Source organism: Eucalyptus grandis, chromosome 6 (genome assembly GCF_016545825.1).
Source record: "Eucalyptus grandis isolate ANBG69807.140 chromosome 6, ASM1654582v1, whole genome shotgun sequence".
In the NCBI taxonomy this organism is placed as follows: Eukaryota; Viridiplantae; Streptophyta; class Magnoliopsida; order Myrtales; family Myrtaceae; genus Eucalyptus; species Eucalyptus grandis.
Genome location: NC_052617.1, coordinates 27,286,107 through 27,314,076, shown reverse-complemented (window position 1 = coordinate 27,314,076; position 27,970 = coordinate 27,286,107). Strand labels below are relative to the sequence as shown.

The 27,970-nt window shown below is 39.2% G+C and overlaps 1 protein-coding gene and 1 pseudogene across 1 annotated transcript; both read right to left on the bottom strand.

The window, feature by feature from the left end:
- Positions 1-721: 721 nt before the first annotated feature.
- Positions 722-12,651, bottom strand: LOC104449142 (ABC transporter C family member 3). Its single transcript, XM_010063180.3, is given in 11 exon segments — positions 722-1,103; positions 1,106-1,159; positions 1,260-1,499; positions 1,790-1,853; positions 1,941-2,246; positions 2,332-2,546; positions 2,644-2,938; positions 3,288-3,452; positions 3,620-4,270; positions 4,359-4,445; positions 10,045-12,651. Coding segments are annotated over 11 exon segments (4,713 nt in total). The 5' UTR covers positions 12,625-12,651; the 3' UTR covers positions 722-1,047.
- A 9,615-nt stretch (positions 12,652-22,266) lies between these two features.
- Positions 22,267-27,970, bottom strand: part of LOC104451780 — a 29,511-nt pseudogene continuing 23,807 nt past the window's right edge.

The following is a 27,970-nucleotide window of genomic DNA, read 5'->3' as shown; positions in this document are numbered from 1 at the left end:
GTGCTAGAATCTTATAAGGTGTCACTGTTACCTTTCAGTACTTATATATATATGTATGTATGTATGTATGTATGTATATGAAGATGATAGTACTGAAGCGACAGTACTAATCGCTTCAGCACTATCAGCTTCATATATATATCTGAAGATGATAGTACTCTGTTTACTTGTATTTTTCTCGCTGTTGGTATTACGATAGAAGTTATCAGATCCTTTGGTCATAATAATATTCATTTATGGATGATTGGAACGACAAAATAACAGCAGGATGGGACATGCTACTATCTTCCGGAGAGGTCAAGAACATTAATCTTTCTAAGAAACGAGAAATAAGGCAACTCAGGCAAAGTTGGACGAAGTTGCAAGAATGCCAGCATTTCGAGCAGGTACTTTGATCAGTTGCCCAGATTAAGTGCCTGGGAAAGCTTGAGGACCTGGAGATTTTTGAGACCTAGTAGTTTGGCCACATGAAGTGAACTGTATATCTATCTATTATGGAAAAGGTCGAGATTCGAATGCACAAGATTTGCAAGCGCTATGGGGATCCGTCCTGAGAGTCTACAACTAAATGAAGACATTTATAATCTTATTCTCGAAGAGTCGGTTCTCTTCTTCCATCGATGACTGATCTCTTATCATTGCCGACGCCACCTGGTAGGTGGTGGAACAAGAATCAGCTCATTCCAAGATTGATTAACTAATGATGTTACCCATGAAAACAGAAGCAAAATACCAAGTAGACGATTTATTGAATGCCAGTTCCATCAAAAAGTACATCAAATGCATTAGTGAGTTTTCTCCTAAGCAATCTGAAGCCCGCAATTAAAGTACATTTAAGATTGCATGCATGACAACATTAGTGTAATTTAAGCCTTCCTCGAGCTTAATTTATGCCTACTCTCTCATAGTAGCCTCATACACTACAGCAACCAATCAAGAATGACTTGCCTATAATAAAACAAGAACATGACAGATGACATAGAAGGCCAGTCACACTTTTCATCATCATCAGAGGAACTATTCCAATGCAATCATACTGCATTCCAGTTAATTCCCGTAATTGGAGGTTGCTCTCATTGTGTATTCCGCCACCAGCAGCGCAAGGACGATGACTTGTTGTCCAGTAATCTCTTCGGAGAATCATATTCTTCCACCAGCCCTGCACAGTGGATCAAGAGAGCTCGTATCATTTCACTTAAGAAAAGATTAATGCAGAATGCGACAGCAAGAGCAAGGAGAAATCGTTAAAAGATACTGACCATGATCTAAAACAAGAACCATGTCACTATCAAGAACAGAAGTGATACGATGTGCAATAGTTATAACTGTACAGTCAGCAAAGTGCTGCCTCAGAGTTTGCTGTATCAGATTATCAGTAGCTGTGTCAACGGATGCGGTAGCTTCATCGAGCACTAGGATCTTGCTTTTCTTGAGCAGCACGCGCCCAAGACACACGAGCTGCCTCTGACCCATGCTCCAGTTCTCTCCATTCTCAATAACTGCATAATGACAAATATAGATAACAGCTATGAAAAAGAGACGGTGGAAAAGGTTATCAAAGATATTGTTTTGTGTTTTTGGAAACATCAAACTTATGTTTTAGTGCTTTTCATGCCTGTCCAAAAATCTTGAGATAATGCGAAGATTGATTAATGTACGATGTAAAGGATATTGCAAACTACATGATCAGTTAAACTTCCAGGAATTGTATTAAAATGCCTCTTCATATAAATGCATCTAGGAGAACCACAAAAGAGCAGTCACAGGAGGAAAAGGGAATAAAATTTACCAGCAGAATCTAATTTTCCTTCCTTCTTCTGGACCTCCTCTGCAAGTTGGCACTTATGCAGGGCCTAAAATTTGCAGAAACCTCGTTAACCGACATCATCGATAAATCTGCCTCTTATGTTATTTTAACTTGTGCAAGGAAATGAACAAACCTCCCAAATCTGCTCATCTGTGTACTCCTCCAGAGGGTCCAAGTTGCTTCTTATGGTTCCTTCAAACATGGTTGGGTCCTGAGGGATTATGCTCAGTCTAGACCTCAAATCGTGCAGTCCAATCAAGGAAATATTGACATTGTCGATCATGATTTGACCAGCTGCAGGTTCCACAATCCTGAAGAGTGCTTGCATAAGGGTTGATTTACCGCTTCCAGTTCTCCCCACGATCCCGGTTTTCATTCCACCAGGCAAAGTGCATGTAATTCCCCGCAGAACAAGGGGTAAGTGTGAAGCATATTGGACCTACGTTTCGCATGGTTGTCACAAAAATAGGTCAATCGTGAATTGTAAAAGCTGTAATATGAGATGATACAGAAGCTTCATGTACCTGCAGATGGCAAATGTTGATCTCTCCGTGTGATGGCCAAGAGATTGACGGGTGATTTTCCTCTAATATAAGAGGGGGCTCACTCGGAATGCTGGTGTACTGCAGTATCCTCTCAACTGATATGATTCTGTTCTCCATAGTGCAGAGATTCCGAATCACCCAAGCTTGTAACATATTTAGGTTAAGCCCATAGGTCACGGCCAACCCCGCAATGGCTTCAGACATCAGGAAAGAAGCAATTTAAATGTTAAAAGTTCCAGAAACAATTAAATAGATACAACAGCATTTGAAAATCTAAAAGAAAGTTCTTACCTGGATCGATAAATCCCTCAGGAACAGAGACTAGGAAAATCAAAGAAAAGCCAAAAATAATCGAGGATAGCATGTCTAGGCGAAAACACAACCATTCCATTGCCCCAGCAATATGAAACTTGGGCCGTGAGTATCCATCGGCAAGTTTCATATTTGTATCTTGGAACCGTGATTCTTGATCAAAGCTTCTAATAGTGGTGGCTCCTGAAATTGTCTCAGCAAAGTGCTGTATTACTGGAGCTTTGCACACCCCAACCAACCTTGACAATTCTCGTGCAGAAGATATGTAATATTGCTGTGGATGCGAAAATAATTCAGTCAGTGTATGTTTTCGCAAATTCAAAAGTATCTACATAGACCCAATGTATACAGATACTCGTTCAAGCTCACGATGTGCCAACAGTTTGTCACTCATGAGAAAAAAAGTGAAAGGACTTTGACGAACAAGCACAAAATTTCAAGGCTTTTATGAGAAGACGGTTGGGATGGGAGTGTCACCATTTCACTCCTTCCATGAGTGAGGAAACAAAATAACTAGCGGAATACATCTAAAACCAGAACAATCCTCCTGAAAAGAAAGAAAGCCAAGTCCTCTTTGCTCTTCTTGACAGTTAGAAAAAGATCGGAAGAGCTCGGATGATTACCTGATACCACACACAGATTGCAATAACAGGGATAAAAATTATGAAAACCTGCCATGCAACCTGAGACATCACAGCGATAATTCCAAGGAGCTGGATCATCGTGAAACAAAATGCTGCAACTAAATATTGCATGCTTGTATCCACGGCACTCTGGTCTGTAGAAGCCTACAAAAGCAAAGAAAAGACGCCATAATAGATGCAGTTGCGCATGGATAATCGTAGTCAACACAAACGAAAATACAAGCGATTGGATAAAAGAGAGACCTCTGCAAGCTTAAATCGAAGAAATACATACCCCTGTAACAATATCATAACGAGCATATTATACATACCCTATTGAGGATTCTTCCGCTTGGAGTAGAATCGAAGAAGGACATTGGAGCACGGAAAATACAAAAGTGCATCCTATTGAAGAGCTCGGTTGCTGTCTTGAACCCAGCAATTGCAAGAGCAGTAGCTCTTGCAAGAACACATAGAGAACTGCCAGCAGCCAAAGCTACATAGACTGCTATTAGAGTTGATCCTGTAACGGCAGGTTTGACATCCTCGGACACTGGAGTCGCCCAGGCCATCCAATAATTACTTCCTATTTGAAGAAGCTGAAAAAGAATATGTGCCAGCAATATGACAGGCACAAGAGCTCCTCCATATGCCATTGTGATGTATTTCCAGTACACTGTAAATCCGACTCTACCTTTCTCTCTTTCTTCATCTTGAACAAGCTGCCCTTTGGTCCCAATATCGTCGATGACTTCACCTTTCTGAGAAGCTTTGCTTTCGTCCTCCTCGGGAATCTTCCCATTAGCATCCGCACTGCCATTTTGAACACTGCTACTAGATCCTCGATTTGCCGGTGTGTCTTGTATGGAATCTACCTCTGACAAAGCTTTCTCATGTGCACCTACAAGTTCCATGAAATTTGTCCCTGCATGAAGTATATCGTTGTATTTTCCTGCTTCCGTAATCCTTCCATCCTTCATAACCTGATGAAAAATAAGAACAATGCCTTGTATCGTGACTCTACAACTAGAATGAATGAAAAACAGGTTCTGTAATTTGTGAATTGCTCACCAGTATGAAATCAGCCGCGGGCAAGAATTCCACTTGATGAGTTACGTAAATCACAGTTTTGGTACGTAAAAGGCCCAACAAGCATTCCTATCAAATACAAATTCAATTAGTAGTCAATTCCCAAAGCACAAACCGAAGAATTTAGAGAAAAGAATTGTGATAATTCTCTATATTTTTGTACCAGGATTACAAAGCTATTTATAGGACTTCTACAAGTACTAACTAGGAAAAAACAGATCTGAATAATACAGCTATAATCCCACAAATCAAGGGATACTAATAAATCATTTCCTAACTAATTATTTACAGCTATTTCCTAGTAATTAGGACCCAAAAAATCAAGATTGAATATTCCTAATAATCAGCTTCTAAAAATTAGGATAATTCAACACTCCCCCTCAAGCTGAGGAATAGATGTCTTCCATTCCCAGCTTGGAGATAATTTCGTGAATGATCCCACCATTAAGTCCTTTGGTTAGCACATTAGCTAGTTGATCTCCGAGAGGTATGTAGGACATGCAGATCAACCCCTCTTCTATCTTTTCTTTGATGAAATGCCTGTCAATTTCAATATGCTTTGTCCTATCATGTTGTACGAGATTATGAGCAATATTAATTGCTGATTTATTGTCACAATACAGCTTCATAGGACCCTCCCACTCGATTTTCAAGTTTTCTAGGATGATTTTAAGCCATAATAGCTCACATATTCCTTGGGCCATTGCTTGAAATTCTGATTCAGCACTTGATCTTGCAACTACATTCTATTTTTTACTCTGCCAAGTCACTAAATTTCCGCCAAGAAATGTGCAATAACCAGATGTGGACCTTCTATCCACCATGGATCCTGCATAGTTAGTATCGGTATAAGCTTGCAACACCAGTTTTTGATTTCTTCTAAATATGACTCCTTTTCCGGGACTTCCTTTTAAGTAATGTAGCACTCGATGGACAGCTTGTAAGTGTGATTCTCTTGGGTCATACATAAATTGACTAATCACACTTACTGAATAGGTAATATCAGGTCTAGTATGAGCCAAATAAATGAGTTTCCCGACCAATTTTTGATACATTTCTCGATCTACAACAAGTTCTTCCTTTGCATCCCCAAGCCTTTTATTAGGCTCAATAGGTGTAGCTACTGGTTTACAACCTAGTTTTCTAGTTTCCTTCAAGAGAAGTCACATACTTCTGTTGTGAGACAAAAATTCCTTGTCTAGAGTAAGAAACTTCAATGCCAAGAAAGTATTTGAGTCTTTCTAGATCTTTTATTTCAAACTCTTTAATCAAACACTGCTTTAGCTGCTGTTTCTCCTCATCATTGTCACTTGTGACAATAATATCATCGACGTACACTAGAAGTGATGTCACTCTCCCTCTTGTTGAATGCTTAATGAAAAGAGTATGATCACCTTGGCTTGTGGCCTGAAGCTTTCATAACTCTGGAAAATCTCCCAAACTAGGCTCTAGGTGATTACTTGAGCCCATATAGTGCTACATGTTTTGTTTCTTGTCTTTTCTCTTTCAAATCCCGGTGGAATACTCATGTAGATCTCCTCTTCTAGGTCTCCATGTAAGAATGCATTCTTCACATCATACTATTGAAGTTGCCAATTAAAGTGAGCCGCCAAAGAGAGTAGAATTCTCATGGTGTTCATCTTTGCCACTGGAGCGAATGTCTAATAATCTACTCCATAGGTCTTAGTATAACCCTTTGCCACCAATCGTGCTTTATATATCTCAAGAGAACCATCAGTTTTGTATTTCAAGGTAAAAACCCATTTGCAGTCCACAAGATTCTTTCTCTTAGGTTTTTTTAACAATCTCCCAAGTTTGGTTTTTTTTTTTTTTTTTTTTTTAGGGCATCAATTTCCTCTCATTGCATTCCTTCATTCTTCTTTAGACAATGCCTCAGATAAAGTATTTGGAATAAAAATGGTGTTTAGACTTACAATGAAATTTTTATGAGATAGTGATAGGTGGTCAAGTGACACATAATGAGATAGTGGATATAAGGGTCGCTTTGTGCACTCCCTAGTACATTTTCTAACAGCAATGGGAAGACGCGAGTCATTTTATGGCATATCAATTGACTATTTATGCAAAGGAGATTTGGAACTTACCGGAAATTCATTTGCAAAATTCGGATGGGAATCTTGAACTTGTGTTTGGTCTGGAACAGCTATCTTTCTTAAGTATACCTGAGGAAATCTCATAGAGTCATAAATACGGGGAAATATGGGAGTGGACTCTTGTTCTGGAATTGAAGTAGCACGAACTGACTCATGAGGAGCCTGTTAATCAGAGCTGGAGGCTGATTGGTTAGGAGTCGATTGATTAGGGATTGGTTGACCAAAAGTGGGAGCTCAGATTGGAAGATTATTAGGAGGTAAGTCAAGATTAAGATCGTCAAAGTCTTTATCTTCAACTAATGACTTCTCCCCCTAAAGATAAGACTGTGGAAAGTAAGGTTTGTTTTCTACAAATGTAACATCGACTAATATATAGGTCTTTTGAGAAGGAGGATGATAACATTTATACCCCTTTTGTGTAGAGGAGTAACCAAGAAAGACACACTTGATTGCTCTAGGATCTAGTTTTCCCCTTTGCTGATTATGAACATGTACAAATGAGGTGCAACCGAAGACTCTAGGTGTGAGATTATTTGTTGTCCTGAAATGGGGATAAAAACTAGAAAAAATTGCCATAGGAGTTTTGAAATCTAATACTCTTGATGGCAATCTATTAATCATGTATGTAGATGTAAGGACAGCTTCCCCCCAATAAGACGTAGGGACATTTCCATGAAACGACAATGCTCGAGTAGTGTTGAGCAAATGACCATTTTTCCTTTCAACCACCCCCATTTTGTTGTGGTGTGTTTACACACGATGACTCTCATGGATGATCCCTTCCTTTTGGAAATAGGTTGACAAGATCTTATTAAAGTAGTCTCTAGCATTATTTGATCTAAAGCTCTTAATTTTAACTCCAAATTGATTTTGAACTATAGAATTAAAATTAGGAATAATACTACTTACATCAGATTTGTGTTTGAGTAAGAATATCCATGTGACCCTAGTGCAATCATCGATTAGAGAAACAAACCATCGAGCCTTGTGGAAGGTCCTCAAATGTCATTGTGAATCAAATCAAAAGGATGAGAACTTCTTTTGTTGTTTATAGGAAAAGATACACGGATGTGCTTAGCAAATTCACAAGTAGCACATTGGAATTGACTCATATCTAATCCTTTAAACAAGGATGGAAACATGATATTTAAGACACGAAAAGATGGATTACCAAAACGAAAATGGTAAAGCCAAATGACATCCTTATTTGAAGCACTAAGAAATGATAAGGGAGAATTGTTTATGACTTTCTTCGAAATCCTTGGCGTCTCAAGATAGTACAACCCATTCTTTTCCTTAGCAAGTCCAATCTTCCTCTCTGAATGTTGTTCCTAAAAACTTAGTAGGTAGGGTAAAAAATTGCATAACATTTGAGGTCATTGGTGAGCCTTTGTATGGAGACTATGCTAGCTGATAGTTTTGGCACATGAAGGACATCTTTTAGAGTGAGAACAGGTGTAATATAGATATCACCAACTCCTGCAACAGTGGCTAGAGAACCATCTGCCACCATTATTTTCCTATTGCTTGGACATAGGGTGTAGGTACTAAAAAAATGTGAAGTGTGAGTCATGTGATCAGTGGCACCTAAGTCTATTATCCAAGCTTTTTTTTTTTTTTGGGTCAGTTATTATCCAAGCTTCACTTGAAAGTTTTTCTGAGGCATTTAGACAAAAAAAGAATGGAGACTTACCTGAGCGTGCTAAGGAACATTAACCGGAGGGTTTATCAAGAGACCCTAAAAGCCCTTTAATTCTTTCTATTTCCTTACTACTAAATGATTCTTTCACCTGTCCTTCATTGTGACTGATTTGCTGGCTGGTTTGTTCAATTAGATGAGCTTGGGGCCTTGGTTGTCCTCCTTTGTTTCCCCACTCTCGGCTTGAGGTTGTGGGTTTGCCATTCAGTTTTCAGCAGCGTTCCTTTGTATGCCTTGGCTTCTTACAGTAGGTACACCACAAACTATCTCGATTATCCCTCCACGTTGGCCTCGAAGCATCCACCTTTCCTCTTTCTTGTGTTGACGCATTACGAGTTACTAATGCTAAGCTTTCCATAGCTTAAGGCTCTAGCATTATTCCCATTCCACTTTCTTCTGCCCGGATTAGAGAGATCGTCTCTTCCAAAGAAGGGATTTCTTCCTTTCCAAGTATCCGAATCTTGACTTGGTCAAATTCAAAATTAAGACCTGCCAGGAAATCATATACTTGATCCTTTTCAATGAAGGTTTTTAGAGTTACAGCATCATTTGCACACTTCATCTCAAATACTCGATAATGATTGAGTTCTTGCCATAGATTTTGAAGGGAATTGGCATATTTCGTCATTGTTTTGCTCCCTTGTTTTTTTGCACTTGTCTTTACCTTGATTTCATATACTTGTGCTGCATCTCAAGCCTTTTAATAAGTCTTGCGAATAGAATCCCAAATCTCCTTTGCAGTTTTGAGAAACATACATGTATCACTTATGTCCGGATCCATTGAATCCCAAAGCCATGACATGATCATTGAATCTGCCTCATCACATGCGTTGAACGTGAGATCTTCTGCTGTTGGACTTGTTCCAAGAAAATGGCTGAGTCTTCCTTTACCCTTCAAATAGGTCATGACGAATTGTGACTATTTGAGATAATTCTTTTCATTCAGCCTATAAGTTGCTCCACATTTTGTAGATCTCCAGTCATATGGTTGGTGTTGGCCTCCTCATTTTGACCCAAAGTATCTCCAATCAATTTTGTCTCAGACATGGATAATTCTAGGCACAAAGAAAGTACTTGGAAAGGAAGAACAAAAAAAAAAAAAAAAAAAAAAACAGAAGTAGTAAAGGCTGCAGGTGAATAAGGTTTTTAGGGCAAAAAAAAAAAGGGACAAGTTTAGAAGCGAAGAGGGAAAAATATAGCTCAAGGGATCACAACAATGACATTTGCGATCAGATTGTTATGGGGTTAAAGAGACAAATCCAGCAATGAAGGCTGTGATTGGAAGATTATTGCATCAATGAAGGATGCACTGCAACACTATCCTAGAAAAGTGAGCCTAATGCTCTAATACCATGAAGAATTTAGAGAAAAGAATTGTGATAATTCTCTATATTTTTGTACTAAGATTACAAAGCTATTTATAGGACTTCTACAAGTACTAACTAGGAAAAAACAGAACCAAAAACTAGGAAAAAATATATCTAAATAATACAGCTATAATCCCACAAATCAAGGGATACTAATAAAGCATTTCCTAACTAATTATTTACAGCTATTTCCTAATAATTAAGACCCAAAAAATCAGGATTGAATATTCCTAATAATCAGCTCCTAAAAATCAGGATAATTCAACACAAACACAATGCATGCAGCAACGAAACAAAGTTTGGCAAATCTCGCGAGAGAGAGTGAGGAGGGAGGCCCTTAAAAGAACTACCCTGCCTCCAAGAACCAAAAAGAAAGACAAAAAATTAGCCCATCTACAAATATGTGCTTCTATGAGTGTGAGGCTGCATGCGTATTGCAATTCTACCAAGTGCCAACAACTCGGAATTAGCAGGTACATGCAGGTTACCTTATAGAGATGAGATCCTGTATGAGCATCCACAGCACTAAAAGGGTCGTCGAATAAGTAAATGTCCGCATCTTGGTAGACCGCACGAGCAATCTGAATTCTTTGCTTTTGTCCACCACTCAGATTTATTCCTCTCTCTCCAATGACTGTTTGATCGCCGTGTGATAGAATTTCCAAATCCTTCTTCAAGGAGCATGCTTCAAGGACCCTTTCATATCTCTCTTTGTCCATCTCCTTACCAAATAAGATGTTGTCGATGATCTTGCCACTCTGAATCCATGGAGATTGAGCGACATAAGCCTTAGTTCCACACAGCCTGAGGGTCCCAGATATCTTTGGCATTTCTCCCAGAATGCAGGAAAGCAAGCTTGATTTTCCTGAGCCGACAGTACCAGAAACAGCGATCTTCATGCCCCTTTGTGCCTTCAAATTTATGTCCTTAAGTGTGGGATTAGACGAAGCCAAGTCCCAGGAAAAATTCCCACCAATTATCTCAACTGCTGTGTCAGTAATTCCCTGAGGAATCCTCTCGACAACATCATTCTGCAAATCATCAAGACACAAGAAAGATGCTATTCTGTCGAGTGAGACCTTTGTCTGAGCTATCATTGATATCAAGTCAGGAAGACAGTAGATGGGCTCTTCGAGGATCCTAAACGTTGCGAGGGATGATAAGATTTTTCCAGAAGAAAGCGGGATCCCCATCAACATACATGCGCTGAAAGTGACGACGGAAACAAAGGTGGGTGCGCCCCAGAAAACGAAAGAGGTCATTGCTTGAGTGTAAACGAACTTCTTCAACCATCCTATCTCGGCATTTCGAAGCTCAAAAATCTTCGACAAGAATTTCATCTCCCATCCCTGAAGCTTCAGAATTCTCATGTTCCGGAGAATCTCTGAAGTTGCCTTCATCCTTTTATCTTTCGATTTCATCATTCCGTCCTGATACTTCTCCTGCAACTTAGCTAAGGGAACATTTGCTAACATAACAAGCACAGTGGCCACGAAAGCTGCAATACTGGCGAGTCCGAGATTTTTGTACAAGATCCCCAAAGCCAAAGCTACTTGCAAAAGCACCATCCATGGGTCGTTGATGTACCAAGCAAAGTCACCCACCCTCTCGGCATCAACAGACATGAAATTGATGATCTCTCCACTAGTATGGCCCTGTTTTGACTGGCACGAAAGGGTCAATGCCTTGTCATACATCATGGCAACGACCACTGCTCGCATCCTAATCCCAACCTGCTGTAACCTGAAGAACCATTGCCTCTGTGACAGGCACTCAACAAGCTTCGCCACTAAAAAGGCTGAAACTAGCAAATAGCCTTCATTTTTGTATTGGCGTCGCCCATTAAGAAATTGAACAAGGGTATCAATGAGGTATGGGCCAACATAAGAAGCCAACACATAAAGAAGCGCAAAAACTGCTGTCGAAAGAATTTGTCTCCACACAGACAAGAACAATGCCTTCACCAGCCTCCACGTAGTCACTTTATCGCTAGCCTCACCATTGAACCGAAGCTTGCTTCTGAAGTGTTGAGAAGCCCCTACCACACTATCGCCAGAATCAAGTTGAGGAACATCCTCAAGGTCCAAGGTTTTCTTATTCCCAATGGAAATAAGAGGACTCATCCAAGAGAAAGTAACTATGCTAAGTATACCAGCTCTAGAATAAGGGGTTACCGCATCGCTCCCTCTAAACTTATTCAACCCCACACCATCCCTATTACTTGAAATCAAATTATTCCCATTTAAAAGGGGCTCTTCAAGGAGGTTCTCTTCAACCTCATTTTTCCCGAAGAACCCCACATAACAGAAGTACGAACCGGTCAAGACAGAGATTACGTCGGATACAAAATCCCGAACCGGCAACAAGCCAACGTGTTTCTCATATCGAATGACGTCTAAAACAAGGGAATAACAGGAAATAGAGAAGTAGAAGCCCCACCAAACTCTTAACAGGAAAGGGAACTTGGATTCGCCAGAATCAGAGTTGCGACCGTGCAGGTAAACACACATCAGCCCCCAAGCAAGAGTCGTGACAGCTGAATCCACAAGGGAGACCAGTCTCACGTCCGACCAGCCATTTCTATACCAATAAAAATAGTTCAGCACACACAAGGCGAGATTGAACAGAGACACGCCCAGGGCCCAACAAAGAGTCAGCTTATACAAGACACCTCTCCCCCTCCCGCGACTCCCCTTTGGACCCTCACCATGCCCTGCCCTTATTTTCTTGTAAACCCACGAGACGAGCAGGGCAAGCAACAGCACCAGGTGCAGAGAACCAGAAAAGCCATGAACAAAGATGGGTTGGACGAGGAAATCGCTACCTGAGGACATGAGAGCAGAGGAGGGAGAGAAGAGGGTCAGGGTGACCTGTTCTCGTGAATCAAAAGGTCCCAATATTTCGGGGGATTGGTGGGGGGTTTCTGCGACCTGGGAGTGCGGGGGGGCCCTGGTGCTTCGGGAGAAGAGTCTCTGAAACAATAATGTTGTGCGGGAGAAACGAGGAGGATTGGCGTTGTTTTTATACACACGTGAGTCAGCGGAAATTTGTGCGCCATTCGTCGCCATTTGCGCTCGCGCCTGCTGGTCCACTAACGCAAGAGGAGGTCGAAAGTGGGGTTTTGCCTTGGGCAAAGGGATAACGTGGGGCGCAAGCCTCACCACACGAAGATAGCCGCCATTCTTGGTTGGCCATTGAAGCAGAGGCGGACAAGGACATAAAACAAAAAGTCGGAGACGAGGAGACCTTCATTTCCTGGAAAGTACTGAGCTGAGCTCGTCTTTTTTAAATCAACGTCGGAATAAACAAAACTAACGTTGGCACGTGGCTACATAGATCAGCAAACCCCCAACATTTTTATCCAAAACAATTCCAAGAAAAGGAGACGATTTTCAGCGACGAAGTTCACGAATCACGCGAACCTCCCATGCTTTTTCTGTCTTTCCGGAGAAGCTTTTGCTAGGCCGATGTTGAAAATTTGAAGATGTGCAGGGTCGATCCCGTTTTGCCTAAGACGGGATGTATCCCATTTGGAAATTACAAAAGCCACAAAAAGAAAATTTTGAATTTTATTCATTTTGACACTTATAACTATTTTTGTTTGTGATACAAAAAATTTCAAATTTAAATTTATGTGATATATTTACCTTCCATTCAAGTTCCATTAGTAAGAACCATTAAAAATTCATCTAAATGGACGTTGAAAGAATATAGCGTGGCGCCCATGCGATTTAAGTGAAATAAAAACGACTTGTTTTAGCTGAAAAATTATTTAGCGGAATCTTGAAGTAGGTAAAAGTATTATGTATGTATAAGTTTGGGTTTTTTATGTCAAAAGAAAAAATTGAGGATAACTGTGTTGCAGTGGGCATAAAATTCGGGATAAATGTATTATGGTAGGTATAGATTGAGTTTTTTTTTTTTTTTTTTTGGTAACTTTTTCCCTTTGGAACAAAGAAATTATCACTTAAGATTTCCTCAATTTTTGATAATTTAGGTGAAGTCGTCCTAACCTCGATTGCATCAACAATGACTAACGTGTTTCCCTGAGCAATAATTTGATTATAGAGTTTGTTAGCATGATAACTATTGATACTTATTGAAATCTCTCTCTCTCTCTTTTCTTCTTTTTTCCTGTTCTTATAAACTTTCCTCAACGATTGTAAAACCTTTTACAATCCATCCAATCTAAAGAGCTTATTAATGAGTAATTGTTCTAGTTGTTGTAATTTTTTTAACTTAATTATAACTTTGACAATCCTATAGTCGTCGACTTTCCTTATACTCCAGTGAGTTGCTGTTTTTTTGAATTTATTCCTTTTTTATCCAATGGTCATATTGGCCTCATTCATGACCAGATGCTGGAACATAGAATTTCTTGAGAATCTTTTTATGCTATTCCTTTTATTGTTCGACTTGAGTATGATATCGACTAAAGGAAAAGAGGGGGGTCGGGGATTTGCCTACAAGTTAGATCGGCAAATATTGGAGACCCATTTTCAAAAACGAGATTAAACACAACTTACAAAGAAAAAATCGAATATAAGACAAACACGATATGTCTAAATTCTATATGAGGACACTAATTAATACGAATTAACTTGATTTCATCATAATTCCCACGTTCAGCGTGTAGAATCAAAACCAAGATATTTTATAAATGGATATGAATTGACATGAACTATAAAACTGTAACAACCTCCTCTCTTGTCCCACATTGCCTAGGGAGGGAGGTCTTGGTGAGCTTATAAGGCTTTGGTCCCTCTAATCTGGGTAACGCGTTTTAAAGCCGGGAGGGAAAAGACCGTGGCTGGGATGGCGGTTCGTCCGCGCCAAGGCGGGTGACCCAAAGCAGACAATATTACACAGTGGGGCCCGGGATGTTACAAGTGGTATCAGAGCCGACTCCCGACCGCGTGTGGGACCACAGCTCGAATGCTATTCGGCGTGGGGCCATAACGAGGACGCTATTCAGTTAAGAGGTGGAGAGTGTAACAACCTCCTCTCTTGTCCCACATTGCCTAGGGAGGGAGGTCTTGGTGAGCTTATAAGGCTTTGGTCCATCTAATCTGTGTAACGCGTTTTAAAGCCGTGAGGGAAAAGACCGTGGCTGGGATGGTGGTGCGTCCACGCCAGGGCGGGTGACCCAAAGCGGACAATATTACACAGTGGGGCCCGGGATGTTACAAAAACGGTACGTGAACATTAAGCGATGGTCAACCTCCACGTGGACCATAAATGATCCGGAGATTTATACCCATTTTTCCACGAAAGGAAAGCGAAAAAAAGTGGGAAAGGCCATGATGTAATTGGATGGAAAGTTCTCTCGTCGGCTGAACACCTTGAAGAAGACTGCGAAAGTTTTTCCTAACATTCAAGACATTAACATGCCTCTGCCATTCAACAAGACCCACAATCAAAATCAAAGGTCTTTTTCCTGTCCATCTTTCTCTTGGTTGTGCAAGAACGAGGAGTGTTCTTACTTCCTATGTTTTAAGTTCGATCACCATTAAAAATTTCTCCATGGAAATAGATTATAGGATCGCTTTAGCATTGATGTTAATCAAGTTAGATTAAGTTAATAACGAATATGTTGTGATCCGAAAACACATAATTCTGACGCCACCTCTAGTCTTCTATAAATACGAGATCAAATCCAAAAAAAAAAAATGTTGAATTTCTTTACTGCCTTTGAAATTTAAGTATCAAAAAAATCCTAAACCTTTTAAATTGGTACTCAAACCTTTCAATTGAACAAATTCAATTTTAAACATTTTGCATCTTTACATAATGAGTCCATCTAGCAAATTGTGACTGGAAAATTATTAACATGGACACTAGCCATCCTACATGGCACAACCGGCATTGATGTGGATAAATTTTATAAATTTTAATTATTCTTTTCTTTTTATTCTTTGTGGCCTACAAGCCCTTGCCCAAGCCGAGAGGGTTGAGCCCTCGCCAACTGCTTGTGCTGGTTTAGGATTGTTGCTTTGCCGTCAAATTCCCTCTATTATTTTTGCTCACCTATAAATCAAAACGATTTCTTCTTTGGGTCATAGTTGCGGAGATGAAACTGACAACACAATCAAGTGAGTGACAATGTTCATTGAATCGAAGGAGATTTAGCGAGGACTCGACTTATGGCCTGGGCAATAGTCATGACACTCACTAGTGGTCGGTGAGGGCTTGCAGGCCCTTGAGTTGCTAGTGACCCTTGCCAGCCATAACGAAGAAAAAAAATAAAAAAAGTTCAGAAAATATTAAAAGATTGTAAACTTGTCAATGTCAGTGTTGATCGTATCACGTAAAGCGGTTGTCATTCATATTAGTGATTTCCTGGCAAAATCGATTGGATAGACTCAATTAACAAAAATACAAAAGATTTAGGATTAAATTAGTCTAATTAAAAGGTTTAGAACTGAATCAGTATCAATGCGATATGATTAAGATTTCTTTGGTGCCTATGGTTCTAAGGAATGTAATAGTACTGAAAAGTCTGCTTTTGCAAGAGCAATTATTTTCAACATTGATCATCAAAATCTTGTCCGGTTCCAAAAGTTAGGAATCTAAACAGATACCTCAAACTCAAAGCACTCACATTTTTTTCTATCTTTGGGCCATTCATGGAGCGATAGTCATTGGAGTTCTTTGGGAAAATATCTCACGGATTCATTGTACCAAGAGTCGTTGTGACATTTGAAAAGGCAATCACGAAACCACCGATCCACCTCGGGTGAAAACCACGAGTCCAGGTCAGTTGCTTATCGTTAAGGACAAAATAATATTGTGTTTATAGTCAAAAAAAAGTTAAGGAAATTTTTTTTGATATTTTCTTTAAATATCTCAAATCAATGGGTTTTGGGTTTGGGGAGTCAATGATGTACAATTAATTAAAAACATATTCTACTTTACTACACTAACTAGTTTCAAGCACGTGATATGTGATGCGCAATTAATTTTCATTTCTTGTGCAGCTTGTAAACTAATAATAGATGTTAAAATTTATTTGCATGAAGAAATTAAAAAAGAAAAAAGAAAAAGAACTTGACATTTTATTCTGCACATTTTTCTGAAAATATAAGAAATTAGAGAAGCATTCTTAAATTTATCACATAGAGTGCAAGGATGAGGCTGATTTCACAATAGGGACAATTAAGTAATGTTACCAAGTTCACATTTTTTTTTTAATTTTAAGAAAGTGGGTAGTTAACTTCTGTGTACTTTCGCCTTTTTGTCATTTTTGTTGGTCAATTTTCCCTTGTTTTCCTCTTTGATCTACAGTTAATAAAATAAACGGCTATAATAAAAAAAAAACACAAAAAGTGAGATAATTTGGCGTTTCTCTTAAGACTTCATGTGTTTCGTGGAAAATGAATATTTTGATAATTTTTTTCTAAAAATGATTATTTATATCACTTTAAATAATTAGTCATTAAAAATTATTTTTACTATCGATAATAATTTATGAAACATGCACGTATCAGAGCTTAAAAGTATAAAAAGAATAATTGCACAAAACAAGACGTGGAAGATAAGAAGAGAAAAAAAAAGTGTAAACGAATACGTGCACGGATCAAAATGTGGAAGATAAGAAGAAGGAAGGAGAATTTAAAGAAGTCAACATTTTTGTGAGAGCTTGTTTCTGAAATCTCTCATATCATAGCAGTATAGATAGATATAATATTTTATCTAAATAAATTACTAGAGCCTCCTTAATTTTGTCGCCCCCTCCCAAATTTTCTCAAAATTTTTGAAGTTTCAAAGTTTAGGGAAGAATTTTTAGGAACTTTGTGGAAAAAAGCAAATTTAAAAGCTAAATCTTCTCAATAATAATGCTTTTAAATAGGTTTTATGAGGTAATCAAGTCAATGATTTGCTTTCAATTTGAGAAATAACAACTTTTGTGGATATGGAAATGTGACATTTGGCTATTTGAGCCATTGCAATTATGGTAATATAAAAAGTCCTGTTAAAGGGTTGCTTTCAGGGGCTCGAACTTTGGCGGGGCGAAGCACTTTACCACGGTCGGGCCAGAGCCTTGCCAGTGACTAGATTTAAGTAAGAGCATGGATATCACTTGCATAAAAAACTTAATTTAAACTAAGGTTTTGTTCATTTTATAGAAAATAACTTTAAAAAAAACGTTTTTTGAATTTTTCAGCGTTTATTTCATAGAAAATGAATTAGTTAGGCGTCAATGGAAAAAGTCTTCTAAAATAGGAGAAAATGTTTTTGGCTTTTCAAGTAGAGGAAATCATTTTTCTCCCTCACTCTCTCTTATCAAACACTCTCACGCAGCCTTGCTAGTCTGCTCTTCTTTCTTTTTTCTTTCTCCTTTTTTCATTCTTCGTTTTTCATTCCTTCTTGGCCAGCCACAAGTGAGGCTTGAAGCCTTGTCGGCCTCTAATGAGCTCGAGCTCGCCGCTTGCTAGATTGGCGAGCTCAAGCTGGCCACTTGCAAGATTGGTGAGCGCAAGCCTCACCATAGGATTGAGTTTGCCCTTGGTTGTTCGTTGGGGTCGGCGACCGACTAAAGAAGAAGGAGGAGGAAAAGAAAAAAGTGAAAAAAATTTAAATTAAAAGAAAAAAATTAAAAATTAATTTTTTAAAAAAGAAAAAAAAAAAAGAAATAAAAATATTAAAAGGAGTGCATTTATGAAAATCAGACCAAATTTTCCATACCTTACGGAGGAAAATTTTAGTTTATTTTCAGGTTTCAGTTACATATTAGAAAATATTGTCATTTTTAGGGAAAATGGTTTCTAGAAAATATTTTATAAAAATGTCATATTTTTCTCGCGAAACGAATGGAGTTTAAGTGTAAACAACATCTATAAATGACACTCGCCAATTAGAAGCTTTATTGGGAAAATTTCTTTGAAATGGTAACCACGCAAAAAATGGCGTATCCAAAAGAAAAAAGAAGAAGAAGAAGAGATATTTCCTTCAATCAATTATGCAAGGTTTCTCTCAATCTCAATCTCGGCAACTAAAGAAAAGAAACTACAGGCCGGAATTTTCCATGCACGTGTCTCGACTAATTTTCGATCCCTTTGAAGAGGCCTCGGTTCCTACGTGAAAATATCCGACTGTCGGTGCTCTTCATTAGCCACTTGTGCATGGGCTACATAAAAAGCAAATCTTAATGAATTAACTCATACTGCAAAAAATGGCGTATCCAAAAGAAAAAAAAAATTAAAAAGAGAGATATTTCCTTCAATCAATTATGCAAGGTCTCTCTCAATCTCAATCTCGGCAAATAAAGAAAAGAAACTACAGGCCGGAATTTTCCATGCACGTGTCTTGACTAATTTTCGATCCCTTTGAAGAGGCCTCGATTCCTATGTGAAAATATCCGACTGTCGGTACTCTTCATTAGCCACTTGTGCATGGGCTACATAAAAAGCAAATCTTAATGAATTAACTCACTTTCATTGGATGTATGTGGTAAGACAGATTATGAAAACAGTAATTAGATATTAAATTTACTCCACTAGAATTCCAAAAGTACAGGCGCTTCGTAGAATTGGGATTATAAAACCCATGATTATCGGATGGATTCTCGATGCGAGATTTGGAGTTTCAAGTTCCCGGGTTCATGGAGTTGTAGATGGAGAAAGCATCTAAGAAGAGCCTTATCACATTATTTGATCGATTTTAGTATGCCTAAAATTATTAGAATTTTGTTTGCCAAGGGTCGTGCATGGACCACCTGAAATCATCAATTCTCTCTGTATCCATGGACATAGAGTTAGCGATCTCTCCATCTCCACCAGCATGTCCTTGCTTAGACTGGCATGGAAGGGTTAGTTATAAGAGTTTTTATGATGAGAGCTACATTAATTGATCTAATAAGGTAACATATAAATATTCTTAATTAGGCTAATATGGAGTTGGCTTGTGTGTATTGAATAAAGCTTGACTGTACTGAGAAGGTCTGTGGTTGAAAACTCTATTAGTAGTGTTCAAGTCTCTTATTCAACCTGGGTGCATAGATAGAACTAGTGATATAGAAGGTAATTGAGGAAAAACACTTGAGCTCTGGATTGTTGTTACTCCGATCAAGAATGATAGATTCCAAATTACATGTGCAAATATTTTTTTCTCCATTATTGTGTTCTACATTCTAGCTATAAAAATCTTGGGACACGGTCTTTGCAACTTAATCCCTTGTCATATGTATTTGCAATCGGGAGGACGTTAGAAGTGTCAAATGTTGTTACGGTGCTTATTTTAGTTCAAAAAGTTTTTGCTAGCTCACTAAATACCAAATTGGAGAAAAATAATTATTTAAGCGTCAATGATGAAAAATTTCGGTCAAATTGATTTATGGCATTTGTAAATAAAAATTTTAAGTGATATGTCATAATTTTTAAAATCCTAATCCATGTGGACATGCGAAATGATGTGGCTCAGTCCAATGTGGCTAGGTAATAAAAAAGACAACGTCGCACGCCATCCGTGGCAAAAGCGATGTCTTCGAACTTGTGTAAAAAAGTTAGCCTCATTGCATCTCTCCCTATCACTCATTCACCATTACTTGCTATAGCACTCTTGCATTTGCTCATCGTTGCTTGCTTGTCGTCCATGGCAAGAACGTGCGTTTCTCTTTGCATTGCTTAATTAAACAGAAAAAATAGGGTTTGTAAGAGAAAATTAGGGCTTGTGAGGGGGAAAATCAGGGTTGTGAGCCGCTGTTGAAGCTCCTGCTCTCTATTTGCAAGATTGTGCTATTAATTTTGGTACCAAATCGAAATAAGGTGTGAATTTCAATTCATTGGCTGGCTAGGGTTTGAAATTGGGGTTCTCTTTCAATTTGGCACTTTAGGGTTTTCATTTGGGGGAAAAATACTATACAATGTCATTTATGGCTTTAAATGCTAATTGGATCTTTGATAAACCATGTCAGCTTAAGAAGTTAATAGAAGAAAGGTCACGTCGGATTTTCGGCCAAGTAGATCAAAGTTAGCACTGAAAAAATTATCTTTTAAAGTAATCTAAAAGGGACTTTTCATATTAAAGTGAGTGATGTACATAGCATTTTGCATTTCCATCGTTCTTCTCCCGTTTGCAGCCAGCAACAAACGAGCCCTAGTCCCAACGAGCCAGCCCTAGTCCGGACAAGCTGTGTAGCCTGAACATCAACTGCCTATGGGGAACGCACTCGAACAAGATTTGCCACTAGTAAGGCCCAAAACTAGATGGCAGCCTGAACTGTTAAACTCACGTTGCCCATTAAAGAGTTGAACAGAAGAAGTTTCCGTGAAATGAATTGGAAATAATGCAGCGGAAAAAATTTCTATCTGTTCCGACAAAGCCAAACCCTTCACCTGCCTATACGGAGTGGCTCTATTGCATGCACCAACAGCAGTTAGAAGGCTCGGCAACGAGAAACTAACTGTACTCAGTATACTCGCATTTGAGCATGTGGTTAAGATCCGGTCCCGTGACGCTCACTTAGATCTGGATCACGTGTAACCAAGTTACTGAAGAACCCAACATAACAGCAGAATAAACCAGTGATAACAGAGACTACATCAGAGACGGAATACCACCGGAACATGCTTTACAGACAGAACGATGTCTACGACGAGGCAATAACATGAATTGGACGACTAGCATATCCCAAAGCGAGAGTCATAAGTGCTCAATCCAAAGGAGAAACCAGTATCTGCATACCAATAAAAGTAGTTCGTCACATACAAGACCAGATTGGACACGGATATGCCGAAGCAGCAAATCCAAGTTGGCTTGCAGTGACAAAGTCTGCTTCTTCAGCGATTTCTTTGGAGCCTTCATCACATGATGCGGGAGCATCGGGTTCTATTGATCTGCCCTCAAGCTCTATTCATGTTTTGTCGATCGAACCAACCTGCTCATTATTTAAGCAAGTAAAGACCAATTTCAGCAACAACTTAATGAGTTGGGTTCAGATTCATGAAACGTAAAATGAAAATTGAAAGAGAGATGACAAATAACCGAAGTAAGAAATAGTCTGAAGAGCCTTTCTTTTTTGTAAGCAGATAGAAATTTTGTGAGAGGGGGTATTCGTGCAATTCTCAGGGAGACCGAGGTTCTTTTCGGAATAAGTTTAGATATACATGGATTATTGAATTAAGCAAATGATAAAATAAGTTTATCGACAGATCCCCATAAAATTATAATAGTAAACTAAAAAAAGACTTAAGAGCATATATTATCACCACAACGTCTATGTACAAGTAGTAAAGTAGCCGATTTCATTTAGTGTACAAGTTGCACTCTAAAAACTTATGTCATTTATAGATAAATCTTTGTCAATTTAAGGTTTAGTTTATCTTGTTCGAATTTGGTGGCTGAAAAAAACAATTCATCAAAGGGAGAAACTCACTCAATTTAAATTTAAACAAATAAAGAACACATTACTGATATGTTTTAGCAAGAAGAAAGTTGTTCGGATATTGTCACGCCTCAAACCTCAAGTGCGCGTACATCTTTTGGTGGTCGATTAAATTGCGACGTTCCTAGGACTCGTCGCCGACCCATTCATTTTAAACACAGGCAGAAGCGAATTAACAATCTCCAGACAATAAACAAATATGGGATAAAAAAAAACAAAACGATTAATTTAAACAAAACATATTTTATAAACAAACTAGCCCTATAAAGTTATATACAGGAAGTCAAGATCCAAAAAGGCTACTAAGCTAACCCTACCTTGGACCCTCCTACTTGGGATCCGAGTCCACTATGACACCATCAGGGATGTTGAGGTCTAGCGGGTCAGCTACCTCCTCTACTACGAGCTCCTGCTCATCCTTGGGCAACTGGTTCTTCGTGATATTTGCAATAATATCGGCGTCCATGACAGGGTTGAGTACCACCTCACCCTCACCCTCGACGGCAGGTCCATCAAAACCATTCACGGGACCTTCCCGGACCCCGTCATGCCTGTGACGAAACCACGCTTTGAATCGATAAGGTACCAACTAAGGTTGGCCCTCATCAACCTAGATCGTGGTTACGACGAGTTCGCGGGTCTAAGGGTTCCCAGGGATAGGGAAGATGGTACGCTTGGTATCGGCTTCTCGCAGCCATCCAAAACGAACTGAGTGCACCTCCATCTAAGGACTTGAAAATTGTAAACCACGACGGGGTGAAATAACATCTCAGCGAGTCTACACCCTAAACCCTGATTAGAAAGGTAATAGACCTAGAGGTAGCCTAAATACACAACATATAAGACTTACCTCGCCTCAGCACCTTCCTGCACATTAGTATAATTCATATACAGTAAATGTATTCGATAATTGAAATGCTTCACTTTCCACATATCAATCAATCACAGGGATTCCGATTATAAGACCAAATCGTTATGACACGTCACATTCCGTGCACACAATTTTATCCAATAATCAGGCACGGTCAAATCACTCAGTCAAGCGTTCTAATTAGTTACGACCCAACGGCCACGGCCGACTCAATAGTCAGCGGTCATCCGGCATAGCCAGGCGTCGTCTTGTCCCATCGAGCACGGCAATGTTTACATTTAGACGGCATTCCGAAGGAGCATCAGCCTAGCCTCCACTGCAACCAGCATCCGTTAACGTGGGGCATTCCTGAAGGAGTATCGTTCGGCGTAAAAGCTCGTGACGGGTTCTCATAACGATCACACGCACATCCAATCCCGGCCAAGGACATCGTGCTTTGCACTCCAATGCCTCAATTTTAAATAATGTACTTGGCATATTTTCTTCATATTAAAAACACTCAGTAAAATAATTGTGCATTGGCACATGATCAGATTGAACCATAAAATGTGATATCCTCACTTTTAAAAATCCCACGATTTTATATAATACTTAAAAATATTTTTGGCGTAAAAAACCGACACCCGATATTTTTTTTTAATTAAATACCAAAATTCCATATTTTTGAAATAAAAAATAAAAAATTATCAAGCATTAATCAATTGCTTAAATTAGTACTCAATTGCACAAACCAACTACACCACGACGATCAATACGAAATTCTAACAACCGACTATCATCCTCAGATGGATGGTCAGTCTGAGACAACAATTCAGACCCTCGAGGACATGCTCAGAGCTTGTGTATTAGACTTCAAAGGAAGTTGGGGAGATCAACTTCACCTAGTGGAATTTGCCTACAACAACAGTTACCAACAGAGCATTCAGATGGCTCCTTTTGAAGCGTTGTATGGCAGAGCATGCAGAATACCAGTGTGTTGGGATGAAGTTGGGGAAAGAAAGATTACAGGCCCAGAGTTAGTCCAGTAGTCAGTGGATGCCGTGGTAGTAATCAGAGGTAGATTAAAGACCGCACAGAGCAAATAGAAAAGTTACGCAGACAAGCGTCGGAAGTTATTGGAATTCTAAGTTTGTGATCACGTTATTCTGAAGGTGTCACTAATGAGAGAAACTTCGCACTTTGGAAAGAAAGGCAAACTGAGCCTGAGCGTAGGTCCGTTTGAAATTCTAGAGAGAATTGGGACCTTAGCGTATCGTCTTGCATTCCCGCCGAGGTTGGCACAAGTGCATAACGTCTTTCACGTGTCAATGTTGAGGAAGTACAAGCTTGACCCGACCCACGTGCTCAATTTTGAGGAATTCGACGTGAACGACAGAGTATCGTACGTTGAAAGCCCGGTTCAAATTGTAGATCGCAAGGAGCAGGTCCTGCGCACCAAGACCATCCCGTTGGTCAAAGTGATCTGGCAACACCACGGCACTGAAGGAGCAACTTGGGAAACTGAGGAGTCGATGAGAGAATTGTACCCCCCCATCTTTTTGCTTAAGTTTTGTAAGGTTTAAATTTCGAGGAAGAAATTTTTATAAGAGGGGAAGAGTTGTGATAGCCTGAATTTCCAAATCTCGTTTTCGATTAAATAAATCGGGCCTTTCATTGACGCGCCTATAGTGTTATTTTCTGAGCTGATTACTCATAAGATAACTAGATTATCTGGGGAAGCAATTAAGGAATCTAAAAGCAATTGGACTTGAGAATTCGACCAGGAATCAACTGTTTGACCGTGTTGATTTGCAAGGGTCATTATGATACTGTCAGAATCGATCAGAGATTGAAGATAGGTCGATTCGATTGAGATATGTGATCGGAGTGTGGGTGAATCCACCTGATTGCAAAATACTCGTCGATCGGCATTAGACCAATTTTTCTGTCATTTTAGTATCCAGTGTCTGTAATTGAAATCTCGAGATTTTCACTACAATCGAGAGTCGCCAATATGTTGAAGATGTACATTGTGACTCGAGATAAATCGATCACGGGTCAATTGCACTAAAAATTCCTAAAAACTACCCAATAGGCTAGGTTACACTAAAAACGTATCGGAGTGAATTTGAACCCAATTTCAGAAATTGAAAGTTCTGTGGTGTCACAAGCTATTTTAGGAACGCCGGCTCATCCTTCAAAGATTTTTTAGAGATTCCGGTATTTTTACAGAAAATCATTCGGACATTGCGGAAAAATTAACGGAAATTCGTACGGCCGAATTTAAGGGAATTTGGACTTCCGAGTCGAGCCTTTGAATGTCGAGGACTTGCAAAAAATTGTTTGGGATTTTTCTTCAGCAAAATTGGATCTCAATTTGAGAAATTGAGTAAGGAAATTGAATTTAATATAGTGAAATTCGAAATTGAACATAAAGCTGAAAAATTGGGACTTGAATTGGGGTTATTTGTGGGAATTTTGGTTGGAAAGTATTGGGGGACAAGCCATTAATGGAGTGGCTAGGGGTTATTGACTATTTCCTTTCTTTTTGTACAAATCTTCTCGGGCAAGTTGGCGTCGCCGACTCCACCTCCATCTTCGAGCACTTCTCTCTCTCTCTCGACCTCTCATGCTCACGTTTTCTTTTACTTTGCCTTTCATTTCCCTTTTTGTTTTCCTTCAAAGCCGCCCCTGCGTCCATCTCCACTCACCAAGATTTTCCTCTTCCCTTCACCCATGGACACTTGTCCATGAGCCAAGTCCCTTCGGTCAACAAAAGAACTTCCCTTCTCCTTAGTTGACTACCGAAGAGACCTAGTCGCTTGCTGCCAGCGATCGTGCTCCATCTCAAGCTACCAACTCACCGAAGACAACCCCTGCCACCGCCCATTTCATTTCCCTCAGTCTTTGCCACTTCCACCGAACTCCATCCACGCAGCCTCTTGTTCAACGACACCGAGTCAAGCCCAGCAAGGAGCCACGTGTTGGAGAAAACTTCCTTGAGTATTTTGAAGCCGACAAAACGTTTCCATCAGTCTAGTTTGAAGACTTGCAGACTCTTCCATCAAAGTCTAAAGACCTCCGGACTGCCAGACTCAAGACTCAAAGTCTATCCTCATTGACAGTTTCTAGTCCGTCGAAGAAGACTTATCCAGAACTAGATGTTTCGTCAAGGATTTGACTTTATCGACTGGAGAAGATCTCTTGGCTGGATATAGCATGTCGGAATCCTTTATTCTAATCAAGATTGATTTGGGAATCGTGGATCCGTTAATTGGCGAAGTATACTTGGAATGTTCTACTTATGAAAATCAAGATCTTGATTGTATGGGCGAGCAGGATTGATGGGCTATCGTCATGTTCCTTAAATAGCTCAAAGATCTTCCTAATTGATTATGTCCAACGGGTAGATTGGAAGAATTCCTTTGGTAAGTGCCAATGGGTATGATGGCATAAAGGAGTATATAAGGAAGACGTTCCAGTTGTTCAAGTGTGTGCGCGATAGAAGACTTCCAAAGTCTGAAGCTCCTTGTTCTTAGTTAATTAAACTGTTGAGCGAAATCTTGTATACAAAAGAGAGTCTATATCATTGAGAGACCTTGAGGAAGTGTAGTAGAGTCTCTACACTGTGGAATCAAGGAAGAGCCTAACTGTAACAACTGTTTTGTTCATAGTGAAATCCAACCAGTGGGCTGTCAGTGCGGAAGAGTGGACGTAGGATTGGATTAAGCCGAACCACTATAATCTCTGTGTTCATATTCTCTTCTTTACACTCTTTTACTTTGATCGTAACTCGTTTTGTTTACAAGAGAGAATTTCCTTTTCATAATATATTGTTGATTAGCACTGCACATATCTCGCAAAATTGTTTCTACACCTATTCACCCCCCTCTGGGTGCTCATACTAGCTTTCACAATTGGTATAAGAGCTTGTGTACTCACTTGAATTGAAGTATTTTACTTCAGAGTTAAAGGATCCATGGCTAGTATGTTGGCTCCAGGACTGGTTGAAGGGCAAAGCAATACCAGATCACCTTATTTTGATGGAAAGGAATACAACATATGGAAAAACAAGATGAAAGCATTTCTAAGATCAAAGGATCCTCTAGAATGGGATGTGGTAGACAGAGGAATCATTCCTAAAGCTACACCTATCTCAGAAAGAGGAAAATAAACCATTGAGTCTAGCGAAATGACTCAAGAAGAGATAACCAAGAGACAAGCTCTTGATGTAAAAGCTATTTATTTTTTATATTGTGCATTATCACCTACTGAATATAATAGAATATCTTCTTGTATTACAGCTAAAGAAGTCTGGGATAGATTACACATCACTTATGAAGGAACTGACCGAGTGAAAGAAACCAGTATCAACATTCTGCTCGGACAATACGAAGCATTCAAAATAAAAACATGAAAATCTATCACTGACATGTTTAGTCGTTTTACAGAGATAGTGAATGGTCTTGAAAATCAAGGTCAACCAATTTCTGATCCCATGAAAGTAAACAAGCTATTGCGTGGACTCTCCAAGGATTGGAATCACATAAAGACCTCAATAAGGGATACACAAAGAATCATGCCACTCTCTGTTGATGAGTTGGTTGGGACTCTTTAGTCTTATGAAGTGGAGCGAATCAACGAAGATGAAGATCCTAAAGGTAAGAAATCCATTACATTAAAATCTAATAATAATTATGATGTCACAAATTCTGAAGACGATATGAATGATGAAGAGCTTGCTCTCATGATAAGAAGATTCAGAAAGCTAAACAGAAAGGGAAGAATATTCATCCAAAGAAACAGAGTTTTCAAAAGCAACAGAGTAAGTCTGTTGAGGATGATGAATCCAATAGAGATGTAGTCTGTTTTGAATGTAAGAAAAAAGGACACATCAGACCCAATTGTCCCATTCTGAGGAAAAAGAAAGGAAAAACTGAGAAGTATCGAAAGGCACTCAAAGCAGAAACTTGGAGTATACAGAATGTGAAGAAAGTGATGATGATTATGCCAACATTTGTCTCATGGCACAATCAGACTCAAATTTAGACTTCGAAACAGACTCAGATTCAGATAGTGAAATTGAGGTAAGTAATTTGAAAATCCCTACTAAAGTCTCTAGATACATTGATGAATTGTGTCTTAGTCTTAAGACTTCTCTTAAAAGGATTTCCGAATTTAA